General features: G+C 50.2%; 1 protein-coding gene across 1 annotated transcript in view; it reads right to left on the bottom strand.

Moving 5' to 3' along the window:
• The window catches only part of IFT172 (intraflagellar transport 172), a 34545-nt gene that overhangs the window by 4916 nt on the left and 15781 nt on the right, over window positions 1–13848 (bottom strand). Inside the window, exons 17-35 of the mRNA XM_004582689.4 lie at window positions 12094–12230; window positions 11779–11886; window positions 10284–10368; window positions 9930–10022; window positions 9366–9443; window positions 8919–9167; window positions 8735–8813; window positions 8394–8514; window positions 7699–7843; window positions 7161–7250; window positions 6509–6606; window positions 6252–6387; window positions 6058–6174; window positions 5566–5708; window positions 4508–4601; window positions 4315–4379; window positions 3961–4141; window positions 3653–3762; window positions 3447–3576 (exon numbers count right to left, since the gene is read on the bottom strand). Coding sequence (XP_004582746.2) covers window positions 3447–3576; window positions 3653–3762; window positions 3961–4141; window positions 4315–4379; window positions 4508–4601; window positions 5566–5708; window positions 6058–6174; window positions 6252–6387; window positions 6509–6606; window positions 7161–7250; window positions 7699–7843; window positions 8394–8514; window positions 8735–8813; window positions 8919–9167; window positions 9366–9443; window positions 9930–10022; window positions 10284–10368; window positions 11779–11886; window positions 12094–12230 — 2259 coding nt within the window. The remainder of the gene's footprint in view (window positions 1–3446; window positions 3577–3652; window positions 3763–3960; window positions 4142–4314; window positions 4380–4507; window positions 4602–5565; window positions 5709–6057; window positions 6175–6251; window positions 6388–6508; window positions 6607–7160; window positions 7251–7698; window positions 7844–8393; window positions 8515–8734; window positions 8814–8918; window positions 9168–9365; window positions 9444–9929; window positions 10023–10283; window positions 10369–11778; window positions 11887–12093; window positions 12231–13848) is intronic.

The following is a 13848-nucleotide window of genomic DNA, read 5'->3' as shown; positions in this document are numbered from 1 at the left end:
AATGTAAGGAACTCCTAGAATGAAGAGTCTAGGGCAGTAAGCAGTTATTTTCCCAGCACCCTCATCCACAGACATCGGACTGGAAAGACTTGGCATGAAAAAAGTGGGGCCAACAGCCCTGCATGGAAGCCTAGTGGCTAAAGTCCTTGCCTTGTATGTGCAGGGATCCCTTATGGGTACTGGTTTGTATCCTGGCTGCTCCACTTCCAATCCAACTCCCTGCTAATGTGCTGGGAAAGCAATGGAGGATGGCTCAAGTGGTTGGGCCACTATACCCACATCCGAGACCCGGATGAGGCTCCTGACTCCTGGCTTTGGACCGGCCCAGCTCTGGCTGTTGTGGCCATTTGAGGAGTGAATCTGCAGATAAGATTTTTTTCTCTCTGTTGCTCCTTCTCTCTATAACTCTGCCTTTCAAATAATTTTTTTTTTAATTTTTATTGGAAAGTCAGATATACAGAGAGGAGGAGAGACAGAGAGGAAGATCTTCATCTGAGGATTCACTCCCCAAGCGGCTAGAGCTACGCTGACCTGAAGCCAGGAACGTGGAGCTTCTTCTGGGTCTCCCACGCCAGTGCAGGGTCCCAAAGCTTTGGGCCGTCCTCGACTGCTTTCCCAGGCCACAAGCAGGGAGCTGGATGGGAAGTGGGGCTGCTGGGATTAGAACTGGCACCCATATGGGATCCCGGGCATGCAAGGTGAGGACTTTAACCACTACACTATTGTGCTGGGCCCTCAAATAAAATTTTTTTTTTAGAAAGAAGTAAAACATTTATTATTGAACATTTTAATTTATGTTTATTTGGAAGACAGAAAGAGGCCTGCCATTTGCTGGTTTCCTCCCACAATGTCCACAAGAGCTAAGAGACCAGAAGTCAGTTGGGCTCTCCCACGTGAGTGGCTGGGGCCCGAGTACTTGAGGCTCCACTGGCTGTCTCCGGAGACGCACATGAGCAGGAAGCAAGAGCAGAAGTGGAGCCTGAAGCCGTTGGGGACAATGATGGGGGAAGTAAATGGCCCAAATAGCATCTTTGGGTTTTTTTTAAGATTTATTTTTATTTAACTGTTCTATTACTCAATTGTTAATATATGCCTTGTTAGAGTTATAAACCTGTTTGCATTACCTAAAATTCATGAAGTTCAGTAAAATCTCGCTTGAATATTATAAACTGCTAAATATAAATATAAAAAAAAAAGATTCGAGACAGCTGAATACTACCCTACAACCATTTTAAGATTTACAGCAGTTGGTTATGTATAAACTAAAATTGAGATGTTAATGAAGTAATTACAGGATTTGGTTAAGAACTTGCATTTTTTTTTTTTTTTATTAATTACGTTGCGTTATGTGACAGTTTCATAGGCTCTGGGATTCCCCCATCCCCTCCCCATGCCCTCCCCCCATGGTGGATTCCTCCACCGAGTTGAAGAACTTGCATTTTCTAACACACTGGTCATTCAGTAGCATGTTAATTAACTTTATGATGCTGTAAATTTCCATTTTTGTTCCTGTTGTTGATTTTGTATTGTGGCTTTTCATTTAAGGGGATGAATAGTAGATATTTTCCCATCTCTACTTTGAGATTAAAGATGGACTCCCAATGAAACTGTTAAAGTTATCTTGACAATAAAATGCTGGACTCTCTAGTCCATGCCCGCAATGATGGAATTATGACTATTTATGAACTATATTACTGTAATAATACAGAGGAAATTAATATGGAGGGGAGGGCCTAGGGAGGGGTTAAGGAAAATCCCAGAGCCTATGGAACTGTGTCATAAAATAAAATAACAATAATAATAAAGATCTATTTTATTTGAGAGGCAGATTTAAAGAAGGAGAAGGAGAGGCAGAAAGAGAGAGAGGGAGAAAAAAGTCAGGAAGTTCATGAGACCTCTGATGTGTTTCACTCTGGATCCTTGCTACTGCTCTGGGCTCTACTTGACAATGCCTTCCTCAGCTTGGTTGGAGCAAGGCTCCCAGTGACAGGAGGAGGGACACACTGAGCCCTGAGGGTTTGCCATGTAAAGAAAGTTAAGCAGTACACCCCTGTTCTTGCCTTCACCTGACTAGGTAAGCCCCCCTTTCTCCATCCTCCCTTCTAATTTCTGGGAGCTACTCAACTTGTAAGAACCCCACTGTGGTCCCGGTGCAGTAGCCTAGTAGTTAAAGTCCTCGCCTTGCATGCACTAGGATCCCATATGGGTGCCAGTTCTAATCCCAGCAGCCCCACTTCCCATCCAGCTCCCTGCTTGTGGCCTGGGAAAGCAGTTGAGGACGGCCCAAGGCCTTGGGACCCTGTACCCACATGGGAGACCCGGAAAAGCTCCAGTCTCCTTGCTTTGGATCGGCCCAGCCCTTGTCCTTGCGGCCACTTGGGGAATGAATCAACGGATGGAAGATCTTCTTCTCTGTCTCTCCTTCTCTCTGTATATCTGACTCCCCCACCCCCCAAAAAAAAGAACCCCATTGCACCGTGGCACAGTGTGTTAAGTCATTGCCTGGGGCACCTGTGTCTCACACAGAAAAAAACAGTTCTAATTCCAGATCCTCCACTTCTGACCCAGTTTCCTGCTAATGCACCTTGTGAGGCTGCAGACGATGGCTCAAATGTTTGGATCCTTGCCATGTACAATAGAGACTAGGATGGAATTTCCGGTTCCTCCCTGTTGCAAGCACTTAGCGAGTGAACCAAAAGATAGAAAACCTCTCTAATATCTTTCTACTCTGCCTTTTAAAAAGATGAAAATAAATAGGGGCTGACACTGTGGCCCAGTGGGTTAACGCTGCTACGCGTCAACACTGACATCCCACAGTGCTGATGAGGCCTGGCTGTTCTCCTTCCAATCTAGCTGTCTGCTAACGTACCTGGAAAAGCAGTGAAAGATAATCCAAGTACTTGGGCCATTCTGCCCATATGGGAGACTGAGTTAGAGTCCCTGGCTCATGGCTAGCACAGACCTGGCTGTTGTGGCCATCTGGGGAGAGAACCAGCAGAAAGAAGATTTCCCCGTCTCTCCTTTTCTCTATCACGCTGCCTTTCAAGTAAATAAATACAAAGAAAAGATATAATTTGTAAAAATTAAAATTATAAGGCCTGGGGTTGACGCGTTGGCTCAACTAGCTAATCCTCCACCTGTCAAGCATGGAGTCCCATACAGGTGCTGGTTTGTGTCCCAGTTGCTCCACTTCCCTGAATCCTAACCCAGGTCTCTCATGTGTTATGGAAGGGCTCCAGTCAATCAAGCCATGATCTGTTGTCCTGTTTTCATAACCTTCCCAAGTTCTGGTTCTAACCTAAGAGGACACTTGACAGCCACCTGCTATTTGACTGAAAGCAACAGACAGGAGGAAAAGATGATGTGGGAGAAAGCCAAGTATGGCAGTGGGGAGGGCAGGCGCTGGCCTGCAGAGGGGAGGGAGAGCAAGTCCCTAGCGGCCTCACCTTCATCCAGCACTTCTCCACCAGGCTGCTGCTCCCAGATTCGCGCACTTTGAGGTAGCAGTCAACAGCACGGCTGTACTCTCCAGCCTGCTCCCACTGCCGAGCCTGCTCCACAAGCCCCTCCACGCTCCTGTGTGCATCAGGGCTCTTAGCACGGCCTCTCCTGGGCACATCTTGGGGGCCACCCCAGCCGTCAGGCTCCATACCTGGCCCCTTTTTTGGTAGCTTCCCGCTCATACTCCTCTTGCAGGGCCTCCAGCTGGCCAGGCATGTAGTCCTTGCAGATGCGCAGTGCGTCGCTCCACAAGCCAGCTTCCTGCTCAGGTCCCCGGGGATCAGAGGGGCAAAAGTAGGCAGCCTGGCTCTCTGCTGCCTCTCAGCTACTCCAGGCCACCGACTCCTGGGTCTTCCTTCCTTTTGCCTCACCGACTAACCCGACTGCTCAGTGCCAGGGGTTGGCTTTGCCCTCATTCTCGCCCTCAACCTCCCTCAGGGTCTCCAATTCAGCACCCACCTTGTAATAATTAAGGGCCAGGCCAGGTCTCTGGGCCCGAAGCAGTAGCCCTTCTGCTTTCTGAAAGTCTTTCTCCTCCAAGGCTCCCCGGGCCTGACCCACAAGCACCTCAGCGACACTGTCAGGGTCATGCGCTTCAGCCACACGCTGAGCTGCTTCCCAGTCCTGGTTATGGACAAACCTGCCCCGGTGTGGGGATATAGGATAAGCTGAATTAGAGGACCGTGGCACAAATAGTGGGAGGCAGAGAACCGTGGCATGAAGGAGTGCAGGATTGATGGGAACCAGGCAGACCAGGAAGACTGGGAGCTGTGACTGGGAGGGAAGGATGGAGGAGCTCACAGGGTGACTCACATGAGCACTGCTTCCTTGGGTTTGCCAGCTCTGATGAACTCGGCTTCAGCCTCTTCAAATTTACCCTACAGGCAGAGAAAGGCAGCCAAGCAGCATGAAAAGGAGAGTGGCCACTTGGGTCCCTGTGGGACAGCAGCAGGCTAGGGGATAGATCAGCAGGGCTTTGCGCCTGGGGTCCAAGTCCTATCTGTACCTCGTCCTCCAGGTACATAGCGTATCGGAGATGGATCTCGGGAGTTTTGTGCTTGACTGCCAGCCGAGCGAGTTCAAAGGCAAATTCAAAGGAGCTGGAATGAGAGGTGCAAATAAAGTCTGCTTAGTTGGTATTTCCTTAAACGAGAGTTAAAGAGAATCAGAAAGCAAGGGGGAAAAAAAGAAAAAAAGGGCAGGGCCTGAGGGGCATAAAAGGGACAGAATGAAAGCAATAGATATAAAATGTTAGAGGCACAGAGAGAAATGTAAGGGAAATCAGGCACACAGCAGCCCGGGGATGGTGATTTCAGTCATAAGTATCACTCTGGATGCAGAGACACTTGAAGCAGCCTTAAGGCCAACTGGTCTTGGAGACGAAGGCGTGAGCCTTGCCACCCTGGCTGATGGGGAAGGAGGCTGCCATGCCACCTTCTGGGCCCCAGCCAGGTCGGCAGGAATCCTGCCTCCCTGAGTCTTCTTCAGTCACCCGCCTCTACCCCTGGCCTTCGTAACGCTTGCTTAAGAAAAGTTCTTTCCAAGATTTAGGGTGAGGTTTCTGTTAGTGCAGTCTCAGCTTTAAAAGCTGGCCCTGAGGCAGGCGTCTGGCTGAGCAGTTAAGATCCTGTGTGGGGATGCCTTCATCTCTGGTTCCAGTGCCCAGGTTCAGGCTGAGCGCACGTGGGTGCAGCAGGTGCTCAAGCAGCTGGAGGTCAGGACTGGGTTCCTGCTGTCAATCAGTCTGGCCCAGACCCAGGCGTTGTGAGCATTTAAGAGTAAACCAAAAGATGGGAGCTTGTCTCTCTTTCTCTCCCTCTTTCTCTCAAGTAGTAAAATTTTAAAATTACAGAAAATAAAAAGAAAGTCACCCCCCTCCCCACCTTTCAAAAACCCAGATATTAACTGCTGTTTGAGCCCTTGGGGACAGGAGAGGTACCCCACTGGTTCCCACCACCCCCTAGTGTCCTTCCAAGCCTCCCCTTGGGTTTTGGGGCTGTTTCTTTTTAGTTCAACATGAATTTCCTTCCTTGTGTGGGCACTCTGGGTGGGCAGGGGCCTCACCAGTTGTCAGCAGCATGGTCGATAGCAGCCTCCAGGAGTCCGAGCTTGTTGAGCAGTCGCACGGCAGCCTTCCCCCCAAGGCTCTTGGCCCACAGGTAGGCCACATGCTTGTGGGCGTTGGCTCCACCATGAGCCTTGGCCACCTGGAAAACAAGGCCACTCCTGAATTGTCCAGTGCAGAGCTGCCCCAACTCACTTCGGCTTTCCTGACCTGACCTCTGACAAGAATCAGGGACTTATTCTAAATCAGTGGCAGAGGGCTACATTTCAGAGCCTTTTAACTTAGTTTGCGAAATTGCTCAGGGCCCGGGCAAAAACTTTTGAAGTTCTGAGGGAAAGCTTGTGTGTGCAGGGGTGGACATGTCTCTTGTCTTCCTGACATTTTCAAACATACTGTGGCCAGTTTAGAATGAAGTCACCTGAAACTGGGGAGGAGAGAAGGATATACCCCGTCTCTTGACCACACAGGCAAGTGTAGCAAAGACTCCTCACCTGGTAGGCCTCTTCCCAGAGCCCACTGGATCGATACATGTTCACAGTTGCCTTCCACTCCTGGGCCTCGAGGTAGTGGTATTCGGCTTCCTGCAGCCGGCCTTCAGCCTCCAGCTCCTGCAGGAAGGCGGGTCAGGAGGCAAGAGCTGAACTCTGAGTGGGCCAGGGATGGGCAGGCCAGAGGAAGGACTCACCTTGCCCAAGTGGAGGTGAGTGTCACTGAGGAGATCTGGGTGGTGCTTGCCCACCAAGCGGATCATATCATCGTAGAGCTTGTGTTTTTTGAACATGGTGATGGCGAGGTCAGGCTCATCCACTGTCACGTAGAGCCTGCCAATGGGAAAGACACTTGGGGCTCCCTTGACCCAGATCCCTGCTGTCTCTTCCAGGGGACATCTCACACATATCCTCAGACTCCATCTGTTCTTCTGGTCCCGAGGCCCCAGCTCACCTTTCAGCTTCACGGTATTTGCCCTGCTTCTCCATTTCCTGGGCTTGGGTGATGTACAGCACCGACACATCTTCTGGCCGCATGCACTTCATTGCCAACTATGCAGACACAGACCACCTGGGTCAGTCCTGTGGGGGTGGGCAGGGCTCCCAGGGAACCTGCCTGCTCAGGTCCTCTCAATGTTCCTGATCACACTATCCTGGTCACCTTGGGAATCCCGAGTCTGGAAGGAGTTAGGGAAGAACTTCACCCTGCCTTGGCAGGAGGAGGTATGACAGACACCTTGTGCTGGGCCACATGTACACATGGTCATACTCTACCCACCCGCTGGCTGTGTAATTAGTGACGAGGACAAAGCCATCAGCATGACAGAGGCTGCAGAGGTGGGAGTTCAGGTGCAACGGCTCCCGTCCCCTGGCTCCCAAACCCATCTCACCTGTTTTGCTCAGAACCACAGGCTTGGGAAAAGGGGCCTCTCCTCACCCCTCCCTTTCCCCATGCTGATGGATGACAGGGGCCCACAATGGACTCTGCTACACTTTCTCAGTGTTCAGGGAAGTTGGTGATGGGGGGACAAAGTCAGGGATCAAGGAACAAGGCACCATGGACCCTCAGGCCGAGTGCTCTGGTTGGGAAGCTTCTTGTCACCTACCTTGTGGGCTTGTTCCCAGCGGCCAGCCTGTGTGTACATGTCAATAGCATCCTTGGTTCGGTCGCCCTTTGTATAGAGTTCTTCGGCAATCTGTGGTTGGTGAGAAGGGGGGCAAGGGATCAGGGGGACAGAGCCAGGTGCCTGGGGGAGGCATCTATGGAATCACCTTCAGGGAGAAGATAAGCTGAGGATGGATGTCTCACACCTCTGGCTGTTTGAATAACAGCCCTGCCCCAAACAGTATGAGGACAACACAGTGGACCTGCCAAAGGTCTTGTTTCTGCCCTACTGTGCCTATGCTGGGCTATTCCTGAAGAATCACTTGTGCTGGATGATGCAGAAGAGTGCCGAGGCTCACTTTCTCTGTTGGCGGTGGTGGTCTACGCCATGCCAGAATGACATGGAAGAATAGAGCACTTTCTTCTCCTGCCAGGTGGTGGTCCTGCCTGGGCCCTGGGCGAGTTGCTTCCTGTCTTGGGTCCCCTCTTGTCAGCCTGCACTGCACCTTTTTATGCTGCATAAAGGGACCCCTGCTCACCTCATATTCCTGCAGAGATGCGTAGTGCTGGGCCACGCGAGGATAGTATTTGCACGCGGTGTTCCGGTCCTGTAGATCCAATATATAAATGGCCTTCTTCCACTGGCGGGCGCCCAGGGCAGCCTCAATTGCCTTAATGGAGCACCTGGCATTGTTGGGGAAGATACATATGTATGAGGGACAAGGCAGATAGATAGAGGTAAAAAGATGGACCCTTACAGCACATTTCAACCTTTGTGTTTTTTTAAAATATATTATTAGTATTATTTTTTTAATTTGGAAGGCAGAATTACAGAGAAGGATTTACAGAGAGATTACAGAGAGAAGGAGTGATAGAGTGAGAGAGAAAGATCCCATCCACTATTTCATTTCCCAAATGATTGTTAATGGCCAAAGCTGAGTCAATCTGAAGCCAGTAGCTTCTTCTGGATCTCCCACGTGGGTGCAGGGGACCAAGAACTTTAATCATCTTCCACTGCTTTTCCAGGCCATAAGCAGGGAGCTGGATCAGAAGTGGAGTAGCTGGGAGACGGACAAGAACCCACATGAGATGCCAGCACCACAGGTGGCTTAGCTTAATATGCCACCGCACCAACTCCTCAACCTGCATATTGGAGCTGCTTCCACTCTCCTTCTTTGGCCCACTACCTTTCACCTCATGCTCAGTACTGCCTGGTGCCACTGTGCCACCCTACCTGGCTTCAATGTAGTGATTGATGGCCGCATCAAGCTGCTTCTGCTGTACCAGGTGGTCCCCCCAGGCTTCCTCCAGTCGTACTACCTCTGCTGGGAAGGCCAGCCGGGCAAGCTCGATGGCTGCCAGGGATACAGAAAGTACTCAGCTCAGACTTCTGGGGATGGGACCCAGGACAGGTGGGACAGGGAAATGGAGCATGAAGAAAGAATGAGGGATGGAGGCTTTGAAGAAGTACAGGGAGCCAGCCTGAACCAATCACCCAAAGAGGAGCTGGGAGGCTGGCAGCTGGGCAGCCACAGCAACCAAGGACGTGGTGGGCAGTGGGTGGGTGGCTGGTACCTTTCACAAATGCATTGCCTTTGCAGTAGCACTCGAGGGCCCGCTTGGGGTTTCGGATCTTCTCAAAGAGATCGCCTGCCTGTGGACATAGACCACATGACTATAGTAACACCCTGACAACACACAGAACCAAATGCAAGTGGTGATGGGAAGAGACCAGCCGTTATGGACAGGTCAGCCCTACCCTTTCATAGAGCTCTCCCTTGATAAGGGCAGTGGTGATGCGCTCCACCAGCTCCGTGTTGGCCAGCAGTTCCTCTCGGGTCAGCACCAGCCGAGCAGCTTTGGCAGGGAGCCCAGCTTTGAGGTAGAGGCTGATGGCCGCGAGCCCATCCCCTTGGCTCTCCTGAAGTTCCCCTGCCCGCTCTTCTTGTTTTGTGTCCATCAGCCACTGGTAGTAGCCCCGGCGCAGCTTCTCCAAGGCAGGGTGCCCCTGGACATGCATAGAGGAGAACCAGCAGTCATATCCCTCTCCTCCTGCTCTGCTTCCCATGCTGTTCCCATCCCTCTGGCACAGGTCTCAGGACCCAGCTCCAACCCTGTTCTGGTTTCCAGGGGCCTTCTTGACAACAGGAAGTTTCTGGAATTGGTGGAATCAAATTCTGACCTGAGGAGGAGACAAAACTGGTACCTTGGCCTCGGCCACAGCGATACACTCATCCCAACGGTGGAGTTCCTGGTACATGGCCATGGCTTCCTCGATGGCATTCTGGGGGAACAAGGCACAGGAAAGGGGCCCATCAGGAATATAAGAGCATTTGAAATCCTCAAGCCCTCCCTTACCTGGCTGGGATGCTGGACCAGAAGTCCAAGAGCCTCATGTCTTCCTTACCACATAGCAAAAGTAGATTTATTGTGAAACTAAAAGACTCTTAAGCCTCAGGGTTGTTTGCACAAAAGGCCCTTCTAAGGCAAATTCTCTTAAAAGAGAGATCCTTAAATTACATAAGTTTTGGACAATGAAAGGCTCTGGAGTAAGGGGAAGATTGTAGACTGAAAGAAAGAAACAACTGAAGGCCAAAGGAGGAATTCTGCTGAGATAAAGTACTGACTGATGCAAGAGGAGGAAATGAAGGAGTGAAGTCAACTACAGATACCTGTCTTTCAAGGGTTTGGAAGATTCCCCATATTGTTGGGGACGGCGTGGGCCTTTTCCTGCAGATCCCTTCCCTCTCACGTCCTTCTTCCCTGTTACCTGTTCCAAGAAGATCATTTCTGCTAGTTTGTAGTTCTTCTCCAGCATGGCCAGCCGTGCTCGAACCTGATAGAAGTCCGTTCCCTCTCCACCCTGCAGGCCGAAAGGAGACACCCTGTCTGTGTGGGCTGAGACAGGGAGGCCAGAAGGACGTCCTGGCAGGCTAGGGAGACTAATGAGCCTTTGAGGCTTGGGATTTCACAATCAGGTCCAGAAATGGGTCACTCAAAGTCAGAGCTGGGGTGGGCAAGCAGAAGAAACTAGGGATGGTTGGGAGATGCAGGAGGCATGCGGTCGAATGCTAACAGAGATCTCAGCTTGGGAGACTGAGTGAGTTGGGGGGATGATACTTGCATATTCTCGGGACACTTGATCTGCAATCTCATTAGTCTCGTGCAGGAAGCGAGCTTTTGCCACGTGGCCCAATGCAGAAAAACACCTACAACACAGGAGCAATAACATTAACAGCGACAGTACTATAGGGGCATCGCTGTCATTGAGAGTAAGCTGTCATGTGCCAGGTATTGTCACTGGAGACACAAAAGGAAGTGATGAAGATGAGGGTCTTGCTCTCGGGGGAATGGCTAATGGACACAGATCATGAAGCAGTTACAGATAGTCTGAGATGCTGAAAAAATGAAATTGTGTGATACTGCAGACAGAGAAGGCCTCACTGAGGAGATGACCTGAATTGAAACGAGCCATGGCACGACAGGGAAAGTCAAAATGGACAGAAGAAACAGCCAATGCAGATGTCCAATGGCAAGAATGAGCCTGGCTTGCCTGAAGGGCCAAAAAGATGTCAAGTGTGGCTCAAGACCAACTAATACGTGGTAGGCGACTGGTAGGAGAAGGAAGCAGAGACCAAATCTTGTCGATAGGACCTCAGGTCATGGCAAGCAGTTTGGATTCCATGCTAGGTGCAACAGTAAGCTACTGGAAAATTCCAAGCAGGAGAATGATACAATCTGAGTTTTTAAATAATGTCTTCATCTGCTGTAGAATGAAAGGCTTGTACGGCATGAGAACAGTATCAGTGAGGGGAATGTAGGGGCTCTGTGGTGTTGCAGGTGGAAGACATAGGGGTGCGTGCGAGGGTCAAGACATGTGAGCTGGGCCAAATGAAGACAAACTCCTTAGGAGTGATTGACTGTCTACTTGTGGAAGGTTTGGGGAAGAAGGATCAAGGATGACTCCCTGCCAACACAGCTGCAGGTGGCACTTGCTGAGCACTTCGAGGATGGCAAGTATGGATCACTCAAGAGCTGGGGTGGGCAAGGCAGAAGAAACTAGGGATGGTTGGGAGACCCAGGCGGCCTGGGGTCGAATGCTAACAGAGATCTCAGCATGGAAGACTGGGTGAGTTCGGGGGAGCTCACTGCACACGTTCTCTCCTTCCTTTGCTTCCATTTGACAAAGCAATACTATCATCATCCCCATTTTACAAAGAGAAAAAAAAAAAAAAAAAAGAAAACATGCTTTGGAAAGATTAAGTCACGTTTGCAAAGTTACACAAGTCAGTCACTCTAGCCAAACTTTGAACTCAAGGAGGCTGGAGTCTCATGTTTTGGCCTGTTGGCTAGATTACTACACCTGTACCTGACACATACACATCAAAGCAGGGAGTGAAGAGTGTTGGGGTTAAACAGGCTCCCAGCAGGGCGGCTCATTGTGAGAAGCACAGTAAGAGACAGACCCTTACAATCTGGGGTGGGAGTGCTTGGAAGCACTGTGGATGGGCTCTAGTGCATGTGCTGGCACTAAGAAGGGAAGTGGCGCCTTAATACCAGGCCAGAGCAGCCCCCAGGGGCTCCCAGGCAGCTGCCCTTCCCTTCCACGGTCGCCTCACCTCTCGGCAATGTGGAGCTGCTTTGCCTCTAGTGCCAGCTTACTCAAGGTTTTCCACATGGCCTCTGTTTCTGGGGTCATTTCCAGCGTCTCCAGAAAGGCTGTTGCCCTGGAAAGGGAGTGAAGGCAAGGTTCTGAGAACACAGGAATGGAGGGGCAGGGTGGAGAGCGAGGGGATGGCCCAAGGTTTGCTCTTTGCTTCTAAGCCCCTCCCTGGGTACCCGGGGCCCTGATTAGAGTAGGGTCAGTGCTACAGCCTGCTCCTGGTCCTCCTCTTGGTTGCCGGCTCTCCCACCACCAGCTGCCAGCCTCTCACCGGGTGTAGTTGCCGTCATCGATGGCGGTTCCAAACTCAATCAGGCCCTCATCCAGAGTGTAGGCCACAGTGGTCACACCTTCCGACACCATCACCTCCGTCTTTCCCCCGCCCCGCTCCAGACCTATGACATCACCCTGCAAAAACGTATCCCCCACCAGCTTACACAGATTCCAGGTTAGTATTTTCATGGAAACAACTGTACAAAAGATCCACCTGCACCCAGCCCCAGAGTTCAAACAAGAGGAATTCAGGCCCTCCTTTCCCTGACATTTGGTTTCTCCTCAGCAGAAAAGCTTTTATCTACAATAATATCCTGGGGGTAAAGTATACTCATTGCCACAACAGCAGCATGCCTAGAGGCCTGGTAACACTGTATGACAGTGTTTCTGTTTTTGTTTTTAAGATTTATTTATTTTGAAACACAGAGATGGGGGGTGGCAGGAGATGTCCATTGTGCTACTTCCCAAATGTTGCAAATATTAAAGTGGCAGGTACCGCAGTGGATATTTAGCTGAGCAGTCAAGATGCCTGTACCCCACACCGCTGAGTCTGTCAGCCCTGACCCTCCTACTCCAGCCTCTTGTTGGTGCAGACCCTGAGAGATAGTGGTGATGGCTCAAGTAATTGGCTTCCTGCCACCCATGTGTGAGACCTGGGTTGAGTTTCTGGCTCCTGGCTTCGGCCTCGTCCAGATGTTTTGTGCTCTTTTGGGGACTGAGCCAATAGATGTTATTGTCAAATTTTCAGGATAAAAAAATTATTAGATGGGTTGGCATTATGATGTAGCAGATAAAGCCACTGCCAGTGATACTGGCTTTGCATATGGGCATTGGTTCGTATTCTGGCTGACCCACTTCCAATCTAGCTCCTTGCTAATGGCCTGGAAAAAGCAGTAGAAGATGACCCACATGCTTGGACCCCTACCACCCACGAGGTACCCCAGAAGACGCTCCTGGCTGCTAACTTCAGCCTGACCTAATGATAGCTGTTGCAGTCATCTGGGCAGTGAACCAGGAGATGAAAGATGCTCTGTTTTTCTCTCTATTTAACTTTGACTTTCAAAATAAATTAACAAAACTTTGAGAAAAAAAATTAAAACTAAAACACTGAACAACAAAGGCAAAGAGGATATGATCAAAGTTAAAACCTCATACTATCTGCAAGGGAAGCAGGGTGAGAGGCTGATGAAGATGTTTAAAAATTTAAATGTACATGGTATCTTCAAAAGTAAATGTCACAGAAATATGAAGCATAACTCTCTAACCAAAAAAAATGAACAAAAGATTTTTTAAAAAAGACAAAACAAGCTGATTTTAGACTCAGTCTAAAATAACCAAGAAAGGAGGAAGAGAAGGGACAAAAAGAAAGCACGAAGTACTGTGTCCACACTGGTAACCTGGCTCAAGGGCCTGCCTTTCTCCTATTTTCACAGACTACTCCCACCTCTGGGCAGACCCCTGAGTGTGTGAATGGCTTAACAGGAAAGTGGTTATGAAAGCTTTACAACAGAGAAGCAGTTAGGGGCTGGCCCAGATCACTCCTCCTGGCAGGGATCCTCCCATCTGAACAGCTCCAATTTAGGACCCTTTCCCAGGGTCACCAAAACCAGAAATCCAAACTCCAGGGGTGTAATATAATGTGAGGGGTCTGAACAAGGATGGTAGGGAAGAGTCTGTCTCTCACCAGCTCCACAGAGATGGTGAATGTGAGGCAGAGAAGATACAGCTACTCCTGGAGTTTCATTGCGGCTCC

Source organism: Ochotona princeps, chromosome 8 (assembly GCF_030435755.1).
Source record: "Ochotona princeps isolate mOchPri1 chromosome 8, mOchPri1.hap1, whole genome shotgun sequence".
In the NCBI taxonomy this organism is placed as follows: domain Eukaryota; kingdom Metazoa; phylum Chordata; class Mammalia; order Lagomorpha; family Ochotonidae; genus Ochotona; species Ochotona princeps.
The sequence above is the reverse complement of the archived record's forward strand: the minus strand, read 5'-3'. Positions and strand labels throughout refer to the sequence as shown.